Below are 20,993 nucleotides of genomic sequence, written 5' to 3' on the forward strand. Positions count from 1 at the left end.
ATGTGGAGGTGGGAAAACCCAGGCAGGTGCAGGCTGAGTCCCTGGAGAGCTGCCTAGGTCTAATGACCCATAAGTGCTAGGAAAGAATGGGCACTGTTCTGAAAAGACTACTGTCACCTGCTTTTACCCAGTCCCTAGTTCAATTCTGCCATTGTTCCCACCCAACTCATCCTGGATGGAGCTGGCTTCCAGGCCAGCTCAAAAGGAGCTGTGCTACTCCTGTCAAAAATAGCAAAAGTGGACAACACAGCAATGTAGGATGCTTCCTTTTGGCTATACACAAATAATTGTTTTCAACTGCCTACTGCAGGTGCTGAGTCTATCAGGTAGTCTGGGCTGCTTTGTTTTGGAAGCAGCTCTGAGAAATCAGCCATGCAGCCATATACCTGGCCTGAGCAAATCATTTCCTGTGCCAGAATGCTGCTGGTCAAAGGTCTGCAGGGACTCAGGCAACAATCCAGAGCACTTTGCCTGGGAGACTACCAGTAAGGAACTGGTAGTCAAGAAAAACTCTGAATTGGTTAGTGCTAAAACAGCAGAAAGTGTGATTATACCTGAATGAGGAACCAGCAAAAATGATGATATACGTGCATTTCCAGGCACCTGTGTATATCCTTCAGAAAAAACAGCATAAGCCAAATAGTTTTCTCCTGGGGAATGGTAGCAAAAATCCTGTTGAGCTCAATTGGATCAAGATGCAGCTTGATGTGGCTGATTCTTCCATGCCTTGTGTGAAAGGAAAGGGGCTGGTAAAGCAAAGTGGAGCCCTTTCCTTCCCTGAGCATACACCTGGCGGCTGCTGCTACCATACTCTAAGAAACCTGCTAAAGTAATGTGTACACGATGCAGGAGTATTTCAGTGCTGAATTTGTATTCAGGTGCTTTTCTGATGGTGGAGTTTCATGATGTGCGTAGAAAAAGACATAGGTGATACAGATCTCAAACACCTGAAATTGCTGGCAGCGTTAGTGGGGAAGGCACTGAGGAGAAGGCTGCTGTGTTTGAACAGTGTCATAGAATCATAGAAATCATAGAATAGCTTGGGTTGGAAGGGACCTCAAGGATCATCAAGTTCCAACCCTCCTGCCACAGGCAGAGTAGCCAACCACTAGATCAAGCATCAGATCAGATTGCCCAGGGCCTCATGCAACCTGGCCTTAAACACCTGGCCTTATCCACAGCCTCTCTGGCCAACCTGTTCCAGCACCTCACCGCTTTCTCAGCAAAAAAACTTCCCCTTGACATCTATTCTAAATCTTCCCTCCTTTAGTTTAAAACCATTCCCCCTTGTCATATCACTATCTATCCTCATAAAAAGTTGATTTCCCTCATGTTTATAAACTCTCTTTAAATACTGGAAGGCTGCAGTGAGGTTTCTTCCCAGCCCATTTCCTTCAGCCTGTCTTCATAGGAGAGGTGCTTCAGTTCTTTGATCGTAGCTGTGGCCCTCCTTTGGACTCTCTCAAAAGCTCCACATCTTTCATGTGTTGGAGGCCCCGGACTTGTCTCCTGGAAGGACTGTGTCTCCTTGTTCCCTTGCAAAAGGGAAGCCTGTGTTGAATGGCATACACCCAAAGCATACACTAGGATTAGGTATACAGATAAGTATCCAAGGAAGCAATCACAGAAGCAGTCAGGCTTAGTAAGTAATGGAAGAGACTAGGACAGGGGCAGCTGGGTTTGGATTGTCAGAGACAGCAGGTCAACTCCATCCCCGAGGTGGATGAACTAATCCCTGGCACCCTTTTGTGATGGGAAGCTGATGAGGAAACTGTCTGCAAGAATGTTTGTACAAGTGTATTTCCTATACGAGTGGCCAAATGTCATTGTTGCTTCCAAGAACCTCATGTCATTTCCAAACGTTTAGCAGGCCCTTACCTCAGCCAGACACAAGGACATGGCTGCAGCCATGAGATGCGCAGGAGCAGCCCACACTTGTTAAGCCAGGCTAAAAAGTCATGATTTCCCTTGAGTTTATACCAGCTGCAGACATCGCTCTTGGCATTAGACAAGTCAGTCTCGTCCCTAAGTGTTCATGCAGGAAGGGAGTGTAGGATACTGTGGCAGGGTGCTGGCTGCAGCAAACTCCCTGCTTGGCCTGGTTGAACCTGCTGTGCTTTGGGCACCAGGCTTTGAAATCATAGAATCATAGAGCGGCTTAGATCGGAAGGGACCTTAAAGGACACCTAGTTCTAACCCCCCTGCCATGGGCAGGGTTGCCCACTGCTAGACCAGGCTGTCCAGGAAAGCCAGGCCCCGGCACTTGTATTTTGACCAGAGCTGCTCGCACAACCACTTGCTGCTCAGTCCCCATAAGAGCATGAGAAGATCTAAATATTATAAGGCCTAAAATCTGCTCTCAAAACTCAGGGGAATTGCTACAGATTGATCATGGCATTTCTGAGGTTACAATCAGGCTGTGAGGCACTAATTAAAGTCAGGCCAAAGTTGTCTTGAGGGCTGTCTGTGGTAACAGCAGACAGCATTTTCTTGGATTTGAAAAATATGAGTAAATATCTCAAAAATTGTATTGTAAAGGGAACGAAGGAGCAGATGAGTGACTCCAGAATCGTTCACTATACTGCATGGTAAAAATTGGCTGAGCAACAAAGCTGCCTGCCTCATTTGCTGCAGCTGGTGGAAGCATCAGTCGGTGAGGGCCTAGGGCTGGATCTGAGCCCACTGAAGCCAGCTAAAGGGCTCCCATTGAGCTGAAGTCAACGTGAGCTAGAGCAGATTTGTTTGATGAATGAGAGAGAGCTGGGAAAGGAGCAGCTGAGCCAAACATATCTCCATGGGGTGTAGTGCACCCAGCTCAGTGTGCCTCAGCATGTACAGCATCGTGAAGTCTGAGAAGGCCCAAAGGGGAGGAACGATAAAGGTGGTTGAGTCAGAAAAGGTTTACATGTGACAGGAGAAGATAAAGTTTTAAAATTCTTTCTGCCATGAAAAGAGAATAGTGAAAGCCGGTCCTACAGCAGAATTCAAAGTGGCTTCAAAAGTGAAATCAGTCTCTTGGTTTCCTTCTGCTCCTTAGCATAAGGGCGTTGCTCCCTTAAATTAAAAAACATTATGTATAAAATAACACCTATCGTGTATGTGCAGGATAATTTCAGTATTGTTAATTGAGTGCTGCAGGATCTTATGATGCAAATGGCGTGGATGGATTTTTTTTTAAGGGTTGGATAATTTTATGACTAATAATAACACTTGCAATTACACATGGTAAGAGAAGTTTAATCTGAATTTGTGCTGCAGGGCATAAGCTGACTGTTTGCATAGGTCATGTCGATGTTTTTTTTTCTCTTTCGTAAAGTAATACAGCTAAATGTACTTTTGAAGGTTGTTTTCCTTCTGCCTTTTAAACATTAGATGTTGGCCACCAGTCAAAGTGAGATTATCTGATGGGATGAACCAGTGGACTGATCTGATCTGCTAATTACTGAATTCCTATGCAGGGCTTTTATTTCATGCACAGGGAGGTACTGTGCACACACTGCGCCTTTTCAGACAGGAGTTTTTGAAACACAGAGTTAAAGAACTAGCTCTGGTCTCTAATTGAAACCAGCAAAGTTCAGTAAGTTTGGAGCACATCTGCGTGCTGAGTAGCCCTAGGCGGGCCTCTGTGGCTTTTCCTTCTATGCACAGTAACTGTAGTTCTGGCAGGAACTCTTTGAGTTGAGTGAAGAAATGGCAATAAATAACCTAATGTATTTATTTCACTTTCTGTGTGTGTGTTCGTGGAACTTCCAGGAGCAGATCAAACTCTCCTCAAATGTATTTGATGTTGTTTAGCAACAGTTCATTACATGGGCATTGTTTTTTTTTCCCTTCTGGTTTGGTTAAGGCTAGCCCTTTGATGATCCAGTCCTGCTGCCAGTTCTCATAAGAAGTGAATTAAAAATTGGCCCTCTCCGAGTAAACAAAAGCATAGGTTGAAAATATGTTGGGTTTATTCTTCTAGGGTGGTTCAATCGCCCAGAAAACTGGGAATAAGCTACTCTAATTGCTGGGAAGATGAGTGGTAAAGAGAATCTTTTTAACGTAACTCTCTGTGGCAATTTGGTTTTGCTCTGTTCCTTCTGTCCTATAGATGTACAACCCCATACAAATTGTAGGCAGCTGTATACACAAATATGCAGCTAGGCAGCTTTGACCACTGGGCAAGACCCCTGTTGTTTTTTTTCAAGGAGCAAGGCTTTTTTGTTTCACTTTGCAATTTGCAGCCCTATCTGTTAAAATCTTCCTTTTGATCTAAAAACTGGAGCAAGCAACTAAAAGAGAGAAAATATGGTACAGTGAGGTGCTGTCCTCTATTGCCTCTTCAACTATAATTGTGTTTTGTTTTCTTATGGGATCTGATTAAAGCCTGTACCTCCGGTTGCTGAGCAAATGTGCTCTGCTGCAGCTCCTCTCTTGCTTACAGTGTTGAAGCTGTCAGGGTTTCAACTGGAATTTAATCTTCAGTCTCAGGTTCACAAGTACTGGCATCTCTCCATGTCCTGCTCCCACCACCACCACCTGTTCGAGTTCAGTGCTACCCCTTGTCAGACCAGGAAGGGAGAAGGACTTTGCTATATCCAGCGTGACCCCACACTGGAAGGACATTAGTGCTAAAAGTTTTTCCTTGCCCTTGTAGCAGGCCAGTAGGCAGCGAGGCTGCTTGATGTCCATCACACCCAACCCTGGCCATGGCTCTGTGATTCTGCCGGGAGGGTTTCACCATTGTTTTTCTCCACCTGAGGTGCTGGCAGAAAACAAGGGCAGCCGAGTGGAGCAGCTCACTCGCCATCCTGCTCAAATGGCAGCCTGGCCTGCAGTGGGTCCCATGGCTTAACTTGGCAGTGCTGGCCCAGGTAGGCACTTGCTCATTGCCTTGGTGGCAGGAGGATCACTTACCACCAGAGAAGAAGAGATGAAAGGAAACGGGGGTACAAGCTATCTTTTATTAATGCTATCGGGTTGCATATCTTTCCAGCATTGTAAGACTGGGACAGGGCTCGAAGCAATTGATGAAAGAGAAGACAGAGCCCTTGGGGAAACATGAGAGGACTAGCAGGAGGAGTCCCAGGGGTATCACTGGGAGCATTTGAATGCTACCTCAAAACTATCAGAGGCTGGAAGTAGCTAACAGTGCAAGGAAATGGAAAGGGAGAAGAAATCAGATGAAAAGCTTGGGGAGGCCAACTGAGAAGAGACGATAGATAATCAACTTGTTATTACAGAGTTGGTAGAATAAAGCACATTTTCCTTCTGTAATCTCTTTCCTGTTCACTAATAATTTTAGGACAATGTTTTGCCCATATGTTTTTCCTGTCATTTGATGTGTTGCTGGCTGAAAGCTTACTTCTACAGAGTTGCTACTGCACTGCTAACATAAGCAGACACCATTGTTATGAAGAAGACATGCAAGAGTTTCTAGGTTTAGGTATGGGATTCAAATTTAGAAGCATCCTAAACATTTCTATAAAGTTCAGAGGAAAATGATGCATTCTCTATGTATTTATTGTAACTGTTCTTTAACAGTCTGTAACAGGAATAAAGTTACTGGCTAAACTCTTTCTTTCACATGAGATGACCCAAGATAGATAAATTCAAGAAGGGCATCCTTCCACAAGGGTCTCTTACAGCAGCTGAGTGCTTTGGCAAACAGATTTTTCCAGGGATCTAGGGCATGCTGTGTGTCTCATCTGGTTTTGTGACAATCATGTTTTTGATCACATGTGAAGACATATAAGAATTTTACTCCGACATTTCCCAATTATGCAAAGCTATAAGCATCTGAAGTCAAATCCAGTGAGGCTTACTTTGCCAGCTTCAGAGATGCAGAGACTCCTAGATGATAAATGTTTTGTTTTTGTTTTTGTTTTTTTTAAATTTCTAATGAGGATCAGAGTGCCCAGAAGCCTGATTTTTCTGATACAACTAGCAGCAGTTCTGTAACAAGTCCACATGAACCTGAGTGCTCAAACTCATTCTTTCCATTTTTGGTGATATAGACAGTTAGATGATCAAGTCCTTCAGTACTCCCAGGAAGCAAACTTTCACGTTATTTTCATCATCAAATGGTGACTGAAAAAAAGTGGAGGGGAGCATGCTGGCATCCAGGAGATGCCTAAATTTCACCAGCTATGTGAACATGGCTGCATTTTTGGACTAATACATTTCTCATGGCAGTGGGGCAATAAAGGTTTGTACTCATCCTGTATTTACATTTCACAGTGTTTATCCCAGTACTTCATTGGTGATGCTGTTAGAATGACTGAATTTTCAAAAGCCCAGATAGCTGTTTTTCAGATGGGGTGAACTCCCAGTTTTTTTGCAGTGATGAGATGTCAAATCAGTGCTGAACTAGCATTTTTAATACTCAGCATGGCAAAAAAAAACACATGATAAAATTCAGTCGGGTAGTCCAAATCCTTAAAAACAGTTAAAAATCATGTAGTGTGACTGTCATTCATGTTGTCAGCTAAAAGAGCAAATGCTTAAGAGTAACTTGTTGGGCCCTTCTGAACTCATGACAACTCCATTTCTTGCAATAAGCCAGATCTCCCTCCTGGCTTAACTGTTGCTAAGATCCAGGGCAGCAATAAAGAAATGAACTTGACAGGAGTGAGCAATTTTATTTTGGTTTGCCAGTGTATGTGCTAGCGTATTGCATCACCACAGGGAGGTTTTGGATGGATGGATGGGTGGATGGATAAGCTCCCACACAATAGGCTGCTTAGAATCTAATTGCATCATTTTGGCATCGAACAGTGTGTCTAACAGTAGCAATTGTATTACAAAATATAATAGACAAAGTCTTAATATCCTGTAGCAAACAGGACTTACATTCTGCTCCAAGTTTTCTAAATCCTATTAAATGCTGATGTGGTAACTTCAATGTTATTCTGTCATTGCTTTATGTAAATGAAAAAACAGTATCTCATGAATATATAGTGATAAACATAAGTAATAAACTTAGCTTACAAGACCTTTCATTATTCTTTGTATCATTTGATCTATTCTCTTTTGTCCCTCTATTCTCATTTTTCAGTATCACAAAGCCTCTCCATCACAGATTTGAAACTTGCAACGGATAGGTGGATTTCCCATGGGGAGGTGGAGTAGCTGAGAGCACAGAAAGGCAGAGGAAGGTTCACAAAGATCTTGGAAACTCTGAAATAGTTAATTGTATTGCCATTTTAGGACAGGCTTTAAAAAAAGCACATGAACGGTTTGGCTCAAATCCCAGCAGTTTCCATTGGGACTTCTACTTTAAAGGTATTTACAGACAGAATTTTCAAAAGCATTTAAGTTGTAAACTTTTGGAGTTTGGATTTATCAATGTATTGAGATGATTAGCTGGTTTAAAATTGCTTTTTGCAATTTTAAACAGGTGCTTTTTGCCTTATGCGGTGAACAGGTAAGAGTTAATTTGGAACAGGGCAAAGAGCAAGATTACAGCCTTAAATTTCTGAAGAGCAGACTGCCATGAACAGGGAGCTGCCTCAGAGATTCCCATGGGAGATAGTCCTGTGGAGCAGGGGATCCGGGAGAACTGCTTGGTTGTTCATGGATCACCTCCTGCAAGCTGAAAAAGAGTCCATCCCAATATGCAGAGAGTCAAGCAATGGTGGTAGAAGGCCTGCATGAGTGGACAAGATGCACCTGAATAAGCTCAAACATAAAAAGAAAGCATACAGGAGGTGACAGCAGGGTTGGGTCAGCTAGGAAGAAATCCAGAGACACTGTCTCAGTGTGTAGAGATGGATCTGGCAAAGCCAAAACCCGTCTGGAGGGAGGTGTGAAGGGCAACAAGAAGGACTTGTACAGGTTTATCAACAGCAAAAGGAAGACAGGGGAAAATGAGAGTCTGGTAAAACTGGCCTTGAGGAATGTCATGCCCCTGGGTCCAGAGGAAAAATTAAAAACAAAGAAGATGCACACTTGGTGGAAGAGGGTCAGGTTAAGAAACACGTAAATGGGCTGGACAGACAGAAGTCCCTGGAACCTGATGAGCTGTATCTATGAGAACTGATGAAACTGGCCTATGCCACTGCAAGGCCAATCTGGATCACTAAAAGGTTGTTGCAGCTGATGGAGGTTCATGAGGACTGAAAGAACACAGATGTCCAGTGGTACAAAACACAGCTGGGAACCAGTCACTGGCATACACTAGGTCAGTGGGGCAAATACTATTTAATGTCTTCATTAGTTATCTGGATAATAAGACAAAGCACACTCTCAGCAAACTTCGAGACAGTATAAAACTAGAAGAAGGGGTTGATAGACCAGATGCTTATGCTGACAAATGAAGGGACCTAAACAAAGCTCTGGAGAAATGAGCTCAGAAGAACCTCATCAAGTTCAACAAAGGGACGTGCTAATAATTCCTTCCTCACTGAGAAGAATAACCTCATGCCCCAGTACAGGCGGGGGCCATCCAGCTGGAAAGCCAGCTTTGCAGGAAATGACCGTGGGGTCCTGGCGGATGCCAAGTTGAATGTGAATCACAGATGTGCCCCTCTACCTGATAGAAGAAGGTAAGGAATAAGGAGACACTCTTCTTACCGGCATCTAGGTGAAGGAAAAGAGGCAATGGATACAAACCAAACAGGAGAAATTCTGTTTAAACAGTGTAAAAAAAGTTTCCTTCTGAGGGTGCTCAGGCACTGGAGCAGGTTGCTCAAAGAAGTTTTGAAGTCTCTGCTTGAAGTTACTCAAAACCTGACTGGATGTGGTCCTTAGCAACCCGTTCTGTTGATCCTGCTCTGGGCAGAGTACTGGTCTAGATGTCTTCCAGATGAGCCTTCCACCCTCAGAAGTTCTGTGTTCTTGTAGTAGTATGCAGAAAAAGTGGATTTAAAGAATAGTCAGGAGTGGACTGCCCTGGGAGAATGGAAATTCAAAGGCACACGCAAAGTTATCATCAGCATCCCTGGAGACAGCATTAGGAACTTTTCCCATAAAACAGTAGATAGCATATAAATCATACTGCAGTATTTCAAGGTACCGGGAGCTGAGGTCTGATGCTCTCCCAGCAAAGCATAACCTGGAGCTTTGTGAGTTAGTGTGGTCAGAGGCACAAAGGACAAATGATTAACGACCAGTCCTTTTGCTAAGTGCAGTAAAGAGGCCAGCTGCTTTCACTCATCTTCGGTTTTGGCAGTACACATTAGAAATGGGGATTTTGATATATGCAGTTAAGTTGTATAAGGTGGTACACTCATACCATCCTGGAACGGAATCAACCAGTCAGCGAAGCTCAGTAGGAATCACACCAAGAGCCTGTGGAAAAGGTCAGTAAAGCTTAACAAAGAGACTGAGAACAGAGTTCGGATTAAACTCAGGTCAAGATGTAAATAACCAACGTCAGACCATATTTTCATTGGATATTCATTCTGGAACTAATGCAGGAATTACTGGGTATATTTCCTGCACTAAGTTGCATAAGAGGCAGAATGGACAGTCATTGCAGCTTCATTTGCCCTTAGGTTCATGAGGCATTTGCTGGACTAGCGCTGAGCAGTAGCCCTCTTCCTTGTCCTATGGAAATTTCCAGCGCATTTGAAAGAAAGCAGTAATTTTGCACTCAGTCCTTGCAAGCCACCTTAAGCAGTTGGCAGGGCAGTTTTATTACTCTGGTAGAAGCTGTAGCCTGGTTAAACATTTCACTGAAATAAGATAGCTCTGTAATGCGGGCAGCCCATTCCGAGATGCCTAACCCAGCCATCCCCTCTGACTATCAGAACAGCCCTGGAAGCCCTCAGGAGTGCCTGGGGTGCCTTGTGGGAAGCAGGCCCCCCAGTAGCGTTTGGTTGGGCCCCTGCAGCCTATGCTTTGCAAACTTCAGCCTGGTCTCAGTCTTTGCGTGTCTATGGGTTTGTTCTCTCTGGGGCATGGAGCAGCCTCCTCGTCCCCACTTTCTTTCTGGTTTTTGTGAAGTGTGTGGCACAGGCTGGTGTGATACTAGGAGCAGGACATGACATGGGATTTAGTATAGGGAGAGAAGGAGTCAGAGACTCTTTTTCAAATTTCTTGTGTTGCTGTGTAGGAGCTCTTTCAAGAGACTGTAAGCAACTGTGATTCCTCCCCATAGCAACCCCTGTTGTGTAAATAAAGCTATGGAGAAATAAGTGTCTGTGCCTTCAGGGAGGGCTGGCAGTGTGCTTTCTGCACAAGAGGTGTACAGGATTCACCATAATACATAAATCATTATTCCATCTTGCATGTTTGGCTGCCCTTGGCTAGCAGTCGGTATTTGGTGATTCAGAGGAAAGAGGAAAGAGGAAGGTGACTCTTCTGCTACATAGGGGTGGCAGTGGTGGGTTCAGGAGCATAGATGCAACAAATTCTTCACAAACAGAGATGGAGCCTGGCACTTAAGGCCAAATGAAGCTTTGGAATTGGATTCAGTGTTGTCAGCATTGATGAGAAATTTCAGACATTCCTGACAACTGTCCTGGAATTCCACTTGCTTTTTTACTGCTGTTTTAATCAACACTTGATCATATGTAAACCTAAACCAGGAGCTGGGGTTTTGAGGTTTGGGTCAGAATCAAGCAAGTAAGCTTGCCCACAGGGATTGTATCCAAGTTCCAGAGATTTTTGGAGTAGTTCTAGAGCCTCATCTAAAACTTGTTAACAGAAGGACTTCAGCTGACTCAAAATTCAAGCACCAAATAGTCTCTAATCCAGTGTATCTAGAAGTCAATACCAAAACTTACATCAACCTCTGCTCTATCAGTTTCTCTTTACTTAGAAGACTTGTTTACTGTTAATATGAGAATGAAATTAGGCATTATTGCAGGAAAAAAAATCTTACTCTATGCTGTTTCCTAATCTTCTAACTGTATTCTTGCTTTATCTGTAGAATTGTTCCCATTTTGCTTGATGGGATGCTTCCTGTTCTGCTTATGTTTCAGCACTGGGAGCTGACTCTCCTGTTGTAGGTGGCTGTGTGAGGCTTGGAGTATTTTTGAGGCCTGATGGCCCAGTCTCAGTGCTGTCATAACAGGCTTTTCCAAACAGCCTTGTGAGAAATGTTTTTGTCCTCTGTGTTGACTGTGTTCCTGGGTCCCCTTATTGTTATAGGCTCTTCCCACTCTCATAAGCTAGAATTACAGTTCTCTCCCTTTCCTCCACAAGAAATGGTGTCTAGTTTGAATATGTGGTCCTATTTCTCTGAGTTTGATGTTCATCAGTATGCCTGCTTTTGTTTCCTACTTAGCATAACTGCCCCATAAATGTTGTGTTGTCCCACACTTGTCCCACACTGAGAGGTCCCTGAGTCATCAGAGCTTTGTTTGGTGTTAGGGCAGGCTGTCCCATGCAGAGCACTGGGAAGACCAGTCATTCAGATACCCTCAATGGTGTAGGCAAATAAAAATATGCAAATTATGATTTAAGAATTTCTGGAATGGCCTTCAGGAAGGCCACTTTAGCTCACTTCCTTGTCCTAAGGTCACATCAGCCCTACCTGCAACATTCCTGGTGGATATTTGTCCAGCTTGTTCCTTATCTTTAGTGCTCTTTTCCTTTACTCTCATCTCTTGCCTTAGAGGTGACTGCCTCCAGTCGCTTCTAAATTAGGTTGTGTAGAACAATAGTTCTGTAGCAGTGCCCACAGAGATCACAGAAGTAACACATTTGAGTGGAACTGAGTAACTATCTTCAAGGTGAATCAGGAAGAAAATGGCTCCAGCAATTTTGAGCAAAATGACAAATATAAATGGCAACAGAGAAATAAATAGGTATGTAATTTCATGGAAGTAGGGCACATTTTCTACAGCATGAAGTTTCACAGATCTTGACTGGAAATCAAGCTGCAAGTGGATATTTCGGGAATGCTGCATCTACATGGAAGCAACAATCTGTTGAGTCACTAGGAAAGTCCTCAGCCAGGATAGAAAAAGTCATGGGTTAGCTGTATACTCTAAAAAAATTATGGTTGACTTAAAGGATTTCTGCACAGTTGACGTCCAGCTTTGCATTCTAGGCAGGTCCTCTATAAAAAAATCCTTGGAAGGCCCTTTGAGAGGTCCTAATGCGCTGTGGTGTTTGGATCAGCTAGGAAAAATGTACTTAAAGCTTTCTGAAAGCTGTAGGAATTACTTTGTAATTTGTATATAACTTTGTAACTTTCCTGGGCATAGCCATGTTGTGGAAAGAAAAACAGATGGCAAAAATGGCTGTGTAGACTTGCCATTTTCTTTATTTTTGCAGGTACTTCCCCATGCTCAGGGAAGGGAAACCTCATACATACGCTGCTTCTTCTTCATTGTATTTATTCAGAGACTTGGAATATCAAAATACCAAATCCACTGATGGCTGAAAGCGCTCAAAAATGTGCTTCTTTTTGCAAGAAGTCCTTACTGCTGCAAATGACAGTGCTGCACACATGACTAAAAGTAGGCAGAAAGCCTCCCTGTTCTGTCTCTGGGTGCCGTGAATATGATTTGCCTCCCTGAGTTGGTAATATACGGAGGCAAACACTAGCTTTAATTAACTTGCTACGACAGTAGAACCAGCCTTTGTTGCCTCTTGTGTCTCTAGTCTCTATGGGCATGGCTTCACCAGAGCCTGCAGATGAAGGGGAGAGTGCCAGGATTTGCACTTGCACTAATTGTAACCAGGTGGAACATCTGCTTTTCATGCCAGTCCCCCTGAGGGCCAGAGAGGGATTTTTTAAATTATTGTTTTTGTAAAAGAAGACAGACTGTATGCAGAGCTGCAGAGTGTGAGTCAGCAGTTGAGGATGTGGTCACTGGGAGCAAGTTGGTAGAAACCCAAGTAGATGTTCCAAGATTAAAGGTATTCTTGTTTCAAAATGGAGTCCACATAGCATAAAATTAGTTTGATCTTAACAGCAGGAATAAGGATAAAGCCTTAGACTTATATGAAAATGCCTAATTTTATGCCCTTCTGTGAACCTTCTCGTTTTCACAAGCACTGCCAACTACTGTTGCTCAAGCTAAGCAAACATCTTGATCTCCATCAGTAACCAGTTCTGAAGCAAATCCTACATTTTAAAAACAATGCCCGGCGAAAGCTCGTCTCAGGAAGTGCAATGCTGTGATGTGAATTACTCGAATACCCTTAATCTCAGTATGCCTGGGAGCCGCTCTTTTTAACACAGGCTGCGGCTACTTTGAGAAATCAGTTGCGGTACATGAACAATGTAAAAAGTGAAAGTCTGTTGACTTTTGACAGCACTATCTGACAAGGAGGTCAATACAAACTCAGCCTGTGCAGCAGGTGTCTCGGGGTGCAGCAGGACAGCTGCCACGCGCCTGGAGCTTGCCAGCAGTTTATGATTTTAACTGCGCCACTATTATGGGCATAATGTTGATAACAAATTTTTATTATCTAGAAGTCACTACATGTGTTTTATGTGGTTAAGATGACCTGTAGATTAGTGCCACAAAGAAGCAGAATAGAAAGGGCTTCACCCCTTTGTTGTAGAGATTAGCAGTGGCAGAAACAGTCTATTGTATGTTCCTAATATTAGCAGTAGATGCTGTTCTTCTCAGGCCTCATTCAGGTGTACTTCACCTCCTTTCCCTGAAGTTCCAAGTAGCCTTGATCTCTCTCCCCAGATCTAATCCTTCATGACTGCTTAGTGCAATTTTGCAGAGGCGGAAGAAAGGAAGGTGAGAGAGATTCATTGCCTGATCAAGAGGTGAAGATGGGCAGGAGGGGAATCCTTTCATTGCTCAGTGCTGCTGCTGGCTGTGTCACCCTGGCCCAGGGATTGCAGCTGTGCAGACAAAGCTGTGCCTCCACACCAGGCTCCTCGTCTGTCTCCTGGCTGTGGCTGTTCTGTGGATTGGAAGGAGCTGGTTCCTGACTCTCCTCTCAGCATGGCAGTGAGAGAAGCAATGGTCAGTCAGTTCATTCTAACATACACTAGAGTCATGGAATCACAGAATGCCCCAAGTTGGAAGGGACTCATAAACATCATTGAGTCCAACTCCTAGCTCCACACAGGATCACCCAAAAATCAGACGTTGTGTCTGAAAGCAGTGTTTGAAAGCAAAGTCCGAAACCCCTTGAGCTCCAGCACTCGGGGCTGTGCCCACTGCCCTGTGCAGCCCGTTCCATGCCCACCGCCCTGTGGTGCAGACCCTATTCCTGACCCCCAGCTGCCCTCCCCTGACACAGCTCCATGCCGTTCCCTCGGGCCCTGTCGCTGTCACACAGAGCAGAGCTCAGCGCTGCCCCTCCGCTCCCTGTCAGGAGCTGCAGCCGCCATCAGGCCTCCCTCAGCTCCTCTGCTCTGGGCTGAGCAAATCCAGGGCCCTCAGCCACCCCTTGCACACCTTGCCCTCCAGACCCAGCCACTGCTGATCAGTTCCTTCCTTACTGTAGGAACTTTTCCTATACTTGGAGGGCAACAGCAGCAACCTGGCAGGTGAGGCTGGAGGTGAGGCTGCACGAGTGCCCTGGGTGATTACAGCTGCTCATTTCCACTTTTGTTTCTGTGGGCAGCACTCTGCCTTTCCTCAGTCAGCCTTTCTGTACTTACTATTCTGCATCGTGTTGCCAGAAAACGCACAGACAGTAAAACCATGCACCTCCACAGAGCAGTGACAAACAAAGGAGTAATTCCTGTCTGCAAAAGCTTGTGATTTATACCTGAAAAAAGCCAGTAATTGTATTTGCAGAATGCTGTGCTAACCAGAAATGGGAAGGTTTGCCCAGCTCCCTCTGTAACAACTGGTTTCAAAACTTCTTGAATCCATTTAACTCCAGGAGTGCTGTTCTGATCGTGATCTGAGGGCAAGAAATTCATTGCCTATGGCTTTGGCTGACTTAAATAAGTAACCAGAGAGAATCTCTTGTCCTGGCTCTACATTTGAGTGATAGTTTTTCTTTTAGTTGTTTCCCTGACCTGATCTTCACTTGCCCCTGTGGCCAAAAGCCATTGGTAGTGTTTTTTTTGGTGTTTTTTTCTTTTAACTTTCTCCTACACCAACATCTCTGTTTTAGGAAGTCATTTTGCACCTTATCTTTATGCTTTGTATCCTTGGTGCTGTGGTATGCACACATGCATGCAGTAGGCCAGGAGGCTGACACTGCTTCCCTGGAGCGTGACACAATACTGCCTTGGCCAGGTGGCTGGCCCCACTGCATGTACCCTGGCATCCTGCAACTGAGTGAAAGCACACACAGTGTGCTGCATTTGTGAGTGTGTTGTAAGCTGAATGAGAGTAGCTGGGGCAAGAGGTAGAGGTGAGGCTTATGTTCAGGGCAGGAGGCTTGGAGTATATGCATGTGAGAGACTGCAAATAGCTCCAAGTTCTTTTCTGTGTTCATAGAATAGCTTAGATTGGAAGGAACTTTAAAGCCCATCTAGTTCCAGCCTCCTGCCATGGGCAGGGCTGCCACCCAGCAGCTCAAGCTGCCCAGGGCACTATCCAGCCTGGCCCTGAATGCCTCCAGAGACGGGGCACCCACAGCTTGTCTGGGCAGCCTGTGCCAGGGCCTTACCACCCTTTGAGTAAGGAATTTCCTCAGAAATTCCTCATCTGATCTAAATTTCCCCTCTTTTAGTTTAAAGCCATTTCCCCTTGTCCTGTCACTATGTACTGTGTTTTGTAGGCATCTCATGGTGGTATTTGTGAGTATTGAATATGGCTCCCACCTGTTTTTTCGTCCAGAAATGACACTGAGAAAGACCTCTAATATATACCTTGAGATGAGAGCAATGGGAAAAATCCATGCAGGAGGAGAAGGGAGAAATAAGTTCAAACAAGAGAGAGTTAAAACCTCATGCTATGCTAGGAGTTTGCTAAACAGTGAGAGTAATGAAGAACAAAACCTGCCTCATACCTGCCAGTTCCTTCTTGCCCTGTCCTTCCAGCAGCAGAGGAGGAAGACAGTCTCAGAGCAGAAGGAAAGTGCTTCTAAGCAAACCAGCCCATATACATGCTGCTTCCTCAGGCTGCCAAGTGAAATCATTTAGCCTGGTTACAATAAGGCATGAGAGCATCTGGACATTAACAGCATTTGCAGCAGTGTAAGCATTAGTAACAAAAGTAGAGTGATCAAATCTTATCCTTCAGAGGGAAAGCTGATCACTGGAGAGGGTCAGGGACTTCCCCCTTACACAGCTTTCAGATACAATCAAGGAGTGATTGAAACAGCAGGCACTTCTACTACTTCATCTGGAGTACTGTGTCCAGGTCTGGAGCCCCCAGTGCAAGAAAGACAGGGAGCTGTTGGAGAGGGTCCAGAGGAGGGCCACAAAGATGATCAGGGGACTGGAGCACCTCCCCTATGAAGACAGGTTGAGGGAACTGGGCTTGTTCAGCTTGGAGAAAAGAAGATTGTGGGGTCACCTCAATGCACCCTTTTGTACCTAAAGGAGGCCTATAAACAGGAGGAGAGTCAACTCTTAGAAAGGGTAGATAACAGCAAGACAAGGGGAAATGGTTTGAAGTTGAGGGAGGGCAGATTTAGGTTGGATGTCAGGCGGAAGTTCTTTACAGAGAGTGGTGAGGTGCTGGAACAGGCTGCCCAGAGAGGTTGTGGATGCCCCATCCCTGGAGGTGTTCAAAGACAGGTTGGATGGGGCCCTGGGCAGCCTGGTCTAATATTAAATGGGGAGGTTGGTGGCCCTGCATGTGGCAGGGGGGTTGGAGATTCATCATCCTTGAGGTCCCTTCCAACCCTGGCCATTTTGTGATTCTGTGATTCTGCACTGAATGGGGTGGGGGGGTATGACTGCAGCTGGATAGATCTAATCTCTGAACAGAACAGCCCTGGCCATGCTCCTGCCCGAGGCTGGTAGCTCCCAGGGTGCTTTGGTCTATTATCTCTGGCTATGACTTTCTGCTTTTTTAAATTTTTAGTTGTTCTCCTTTTTTGAGACAGGCTTCAAGTGCATTGTTCTAGCAGAGTCATTGCTGTTGGGTGACATTTCCCCATCACCCTTTGCTATTCCTGCAGATTCCTTGCTGACTTTTAGCCTAAGCATAGGAAAAAGCACAGCTGAGAAGAGGCCCTTGGGCCCCAACCCAGAGCAAGAAACACCTACACCTTATTTTCTCTTGTTACATCTCTGCTACCCCCTAACTTCTGACCACATAGCAGGCTGCCAGCATTTTCCTGTGGCATTACAGCAAATTAACTGCTCTGGCCTTGCATTACTCCTTAGCCAAGGCTTTACACATTGTATGATGACCACTGGCAGGGTTATGAACAGTAACTTCTTGGGAAAGAAAATTTCAGTGGGAGACTGGGTTGCGAGCTTGCATGGCCTGGCAGAGAGCCATGTGCCCACCTTTCCAATAGGGTGATCTCTTGGTGAACCACTGCCCTGAGTCTTTTGTGGCTGTGGGGATGTTTATGCCAGGGAGGGGCAGCAGATGGTAGGGGTCCAAGCTGCCTCTTCTGGCAAGCTGCAGCTATATCAGTGTGACAGGGTTGCTTTTCTGGGAGACTTGTGGTGTGAAATAATAGCTTTGGAAAACAACAGCATGCTTCAGGAAGTAATGGGAGCTAAATGCCCAGAACAGAGAAAAGCAGGATCTGGCTGGTGCATCTATCTGGCAGTCTAACCGCTGCTGAGCCCAGCCCAACCTCTTCAGCTATCTACCTGGCTTCAGGAAAAGCTCTTCCTAAGCTTCTGATTCTTGCCTTGACATTTTTTTTTGCCTTTTCCCATCCAACCCAGAACCAATTTTGTAGAGGTACTGGAGCTAAACCATCAAAGCTAATAGTCCTGGCATTCCCTCCTATTAATACCTGAGTGTTTTGCTGAGGTAAATTCCGGACTACTGCTTTCTTCCAGACATAAACTCATAGAAGCGTTTGAGTCGATAGAGACCCTTAAAGGCCATCTGGTCCAACCCCCCTGCAGTGAACAGGGACACCCACAGGTAGATCAGGCTGCTCAGAGCCCCGTCCAGCCTGACCTTGGGTGTCTCCAGGGATGGGGCATCCACCACCTCTCTGGGCAACCTGCTGCAGTGCCTCATTTCTCTTATCAAAAAAAACTTTTCCCATATACCCAATCTAAATTTTCCCTCTTTTAGTTTCTTGTTGACTTTAAGCAGCCATCAAGAAGGTGCTCCAGCAGCTGGGCTTCAGTGCAGTGTTTATGAGGGGCTCAAGGATGGGTTGAACCTGTCACAGATCACATAGACCATCCTTCTCTGCTGCTCCCAAGACAGAGCAGCGTATGTAGCCACTCTGCTGTAGAACACTGCTGTCTGGCTCTCAGGAGGACACTTGCAAGGCAATGTCTTGAACCTTGTGCTGGGGAGAAGGCTATCTCAGTGCCTTCAAGCAGCAGTTGTCATCAGCAGGTCTTCTGGTTGAAGGATACTGAAGGGAGCTCGGTCTCTTTTCCTGACTTCTGTAGCTCCCTCCCTCCTCCTAGCAAGGAAAGCCAGTTTCTTCTCCAAGGATGCCTCATGACAGTCCCCAGGGAAAAGATGATCTTTCAAAGAACTGCAGCACTACGAACTTTCTCTAAAGAGAGTGTTCATCTTATTACTTTCTGAAATTCATTTCCTACCATATCGGTAAATTAATCTGACCAAGTACAAATTACTCAGCAAGGAAATCGCTACCTCCAGATTAATTTCTAGCTGTTTTTCTCTTCCCTGTTTGGCTGATATAAGTGTTAGGTAAATATTTGTACAATTCAGAATTTCCTCCCTCTCTTCTCTTTTCCAAGGGTCAGAGAAATGTCAACTGTTGGCACTTGTATCCAGCCAGGCTTCTGTGCTTGATCCAAGGTGGGCTCTATGCCAGTCGTGCATAGGAGCTTGAGCACAGACAAGGCCAGGAGCAACTGCTGTGGACCAGCCCAAAAGTCAGGCCAGCGTCCTCCTTCCAGCAAGCTCTCTCCCTTGAAAAAAAGTGTGCTTCTCTCTCCCAGTAGAAATGAACCTTCAAAGCAGTGAGCACTGAATTTCATGCCAACTGCAAAGACTGTTCCATTCCTGTTGCAAGTGGACTTTATATTCAGCTGCAGGACAGTGAGAAACAGTGGTTTCTGCCTCATCACACTGAGTGAGGTGGAAGCTCTCACATGTTAATTTTTGAGGGGGCACAGAACATTCTTCCTCTTTCCCATGACAGTCAATCTCTGAAGTATGAGATTTGTTTAGCTGCATTAATTGGTAGATTACTCACCCAGAAAAAACTGACTGAAAAAACTTATGCAGAAGATCAAAAACCCATAACTTCAGATCAGAATCTGGTGATGGTAAGACCTAGATCAGACATTTATGGCTGAACAGCATCTAACAGGATCTGAATCAAAACCACACACCTAAGTCAATACTTGTGTTGAGAGAGCAGGATGCCCAAGTTATTTCCAAACCTTACCTCTACAGTTATATCTCTGACAGCTCACTTTTACATTTCCCACAATCATTGCACTTGCTTTTCAGCTGTTCCATTTTTTCCCCTACATAATAGGGGGCAGGACCAATACCCTTACTTTCTAATTGCCTCAGACACAGATCTGGGAGCAGAACACAGATTTGGGAGCAAGTTGCTAGGATTTTATTTGTAGATTCAGTAGCAGGCCAGGAGCTTAGCACAGTTGGAGACAAAATCTGTCAAAGTGTTATTTGTGACTTCCAGGTCATGAAATTGTTTTGGGTTTGCCTTGGTCTCAACAGAGTCAGTCTCAACCATGTCACTTATAAATGCCTCCTCCAAAGCAAACTGATGGGGCGTGCTCCCCTACTGAAGCCACAACACACCTCCCATGCTGGTTGGGTGGGCACAGTGAAGATGAGTATGCCAACACTGCAGATTCCTCAGCAGTGGGATCTGCTGGTCCTTCAGACCACATCCCTGCTACTACTGTCGCCAGTGCAGCACAGAGGACACAAATCTTTCATCTCAGTACTCAGACTTGCTACTTCACCTGATACCAAAACCAGATCCTGTTTCAAGTTGATTGTGGAGAGGACGTGTCAAATACAGCTGATCTGAACCTGGAAGCTGGCTTCACTTAAACAAGGACATCCTTAAGTGTGTCACTGCTAGTACTTTATGCACTGCAGTCAAATGTCCCATCAGGTGTGGTCCTTGCAATCATTCGGTACTGTACTCAGGAAAAGATTAAAAGCTTTTATTGTACAAATAACTGCATAATCAGAATAATATTCTTTTGATGATTAAACTAATTAGGAATCTGTTTATCATCATATGCTATTTTCTTTGGGGTTGCTGGTTTAAAAAATTGGTCTTTAGTTTGACTAATGGGATTATCTGAAGGACCTACAAAGAAGTTCTCAGTTCTATGATGATTAATGAAACCTCCGAAATGCATTTTAGAACAATGATGAATCTTTAGTGTAACAAATTAGTGAGGAAAGAGCTACGGAGTAAGAAAGGGCAATTTCTCTTTCTCTCCTTGTGTCAGTCTGCCAGCTTCAAATCACATAAACAACTCCTGGTCTCTGCTGGACTGTTCTGGAGTGTTGGAGGTCTCTCAAACCTGCAAGGGACAAGTTTATTCTGGTAAATGCTGCAGCTTCTTTTTTTAGCCTGTGCTCTGACAACTCTTTCTGTTTCCTCTGTGCAGGATATGAAAGCTGGAGGGAACTGGCTAAGGTTCTGGCAGACCCAAATGTCCCCGCTGGGGACCTAAGCCTCCCGTTTTACTATTCCCAGAAGATGGGACATCAGGTGAGGACACTTTGAATAACTTCTGAATATTTGTGAGGGCAAATTTTCCTTTTGGATGTTGTACCAAGAGGCAGTTCTCTCTTCGTGCAGAAAAGAGCGCATGGCACAGAGCAAAATCTGAGCTGACTCACAGCAGTGCTAGCATACAATGACTCCACTGTAGTCAGCTGAGTTATTTTAGATGTACTCAGTTGTGGCGTTGGTGTGAAGAAGGCTGGGTATGTGGCACAGGAAGCACTGAATGAGATGGAAGCAGAAATGAAAGGTCATAGAAGAGGTTGTAGTGCTCCAGTGAAGTACAGCTTGTTTCTATTGCCTGAAGGAAGTTCTGGAATAACTGTTGCTTG

The 20,993-nt window shown here is 44.8% G+C and overlaps 1 protein-coding gene across 2 annotated transcripts in view; it reads left to right on the forward strand.

Annotated features, from left to right (window-relative positions):
• Positions 1 to 20,993, forward strand: part of B4GALNT3 (beta-1,4-N-acetyl-galactosaminyltransferase 3) — a 66,765-nt gene that overhangs the window by 21,561 nt on the left and 24,211 nt on the right. For both annotated transcript variants that reach the window (XM_085229784.1, XM_085229781.1), the window contains exon 2: positions 20,543 to 20,646. In XM_085229784.1, coding sequence (XP_085085910.1) covers positions 20,635 to 20,646 — 12 coding nt within the window. In that variant the 5' untranslated portion in view covers positions 20,543 to 20,634. The remainder of the gene's footprint in view (positions 1 to 20,542; positions 20,647 to 20,993) is intronic.

Source organism: Meleagris gallopavo, chromosome 1 (assembly GCF_905368555.1).
Source record: "Meleagris gallopavo chromosome 1, MGAL_WU_HG_1.1, whole genome shotgun sequence".
Classification (NCBI taxonomy): domain Eukaryota; kingdom Metazoa; phylum Chordata; class Aves; order Galliformes; family Phasianidae; genus Meleagris; species Meleagris gallopavo.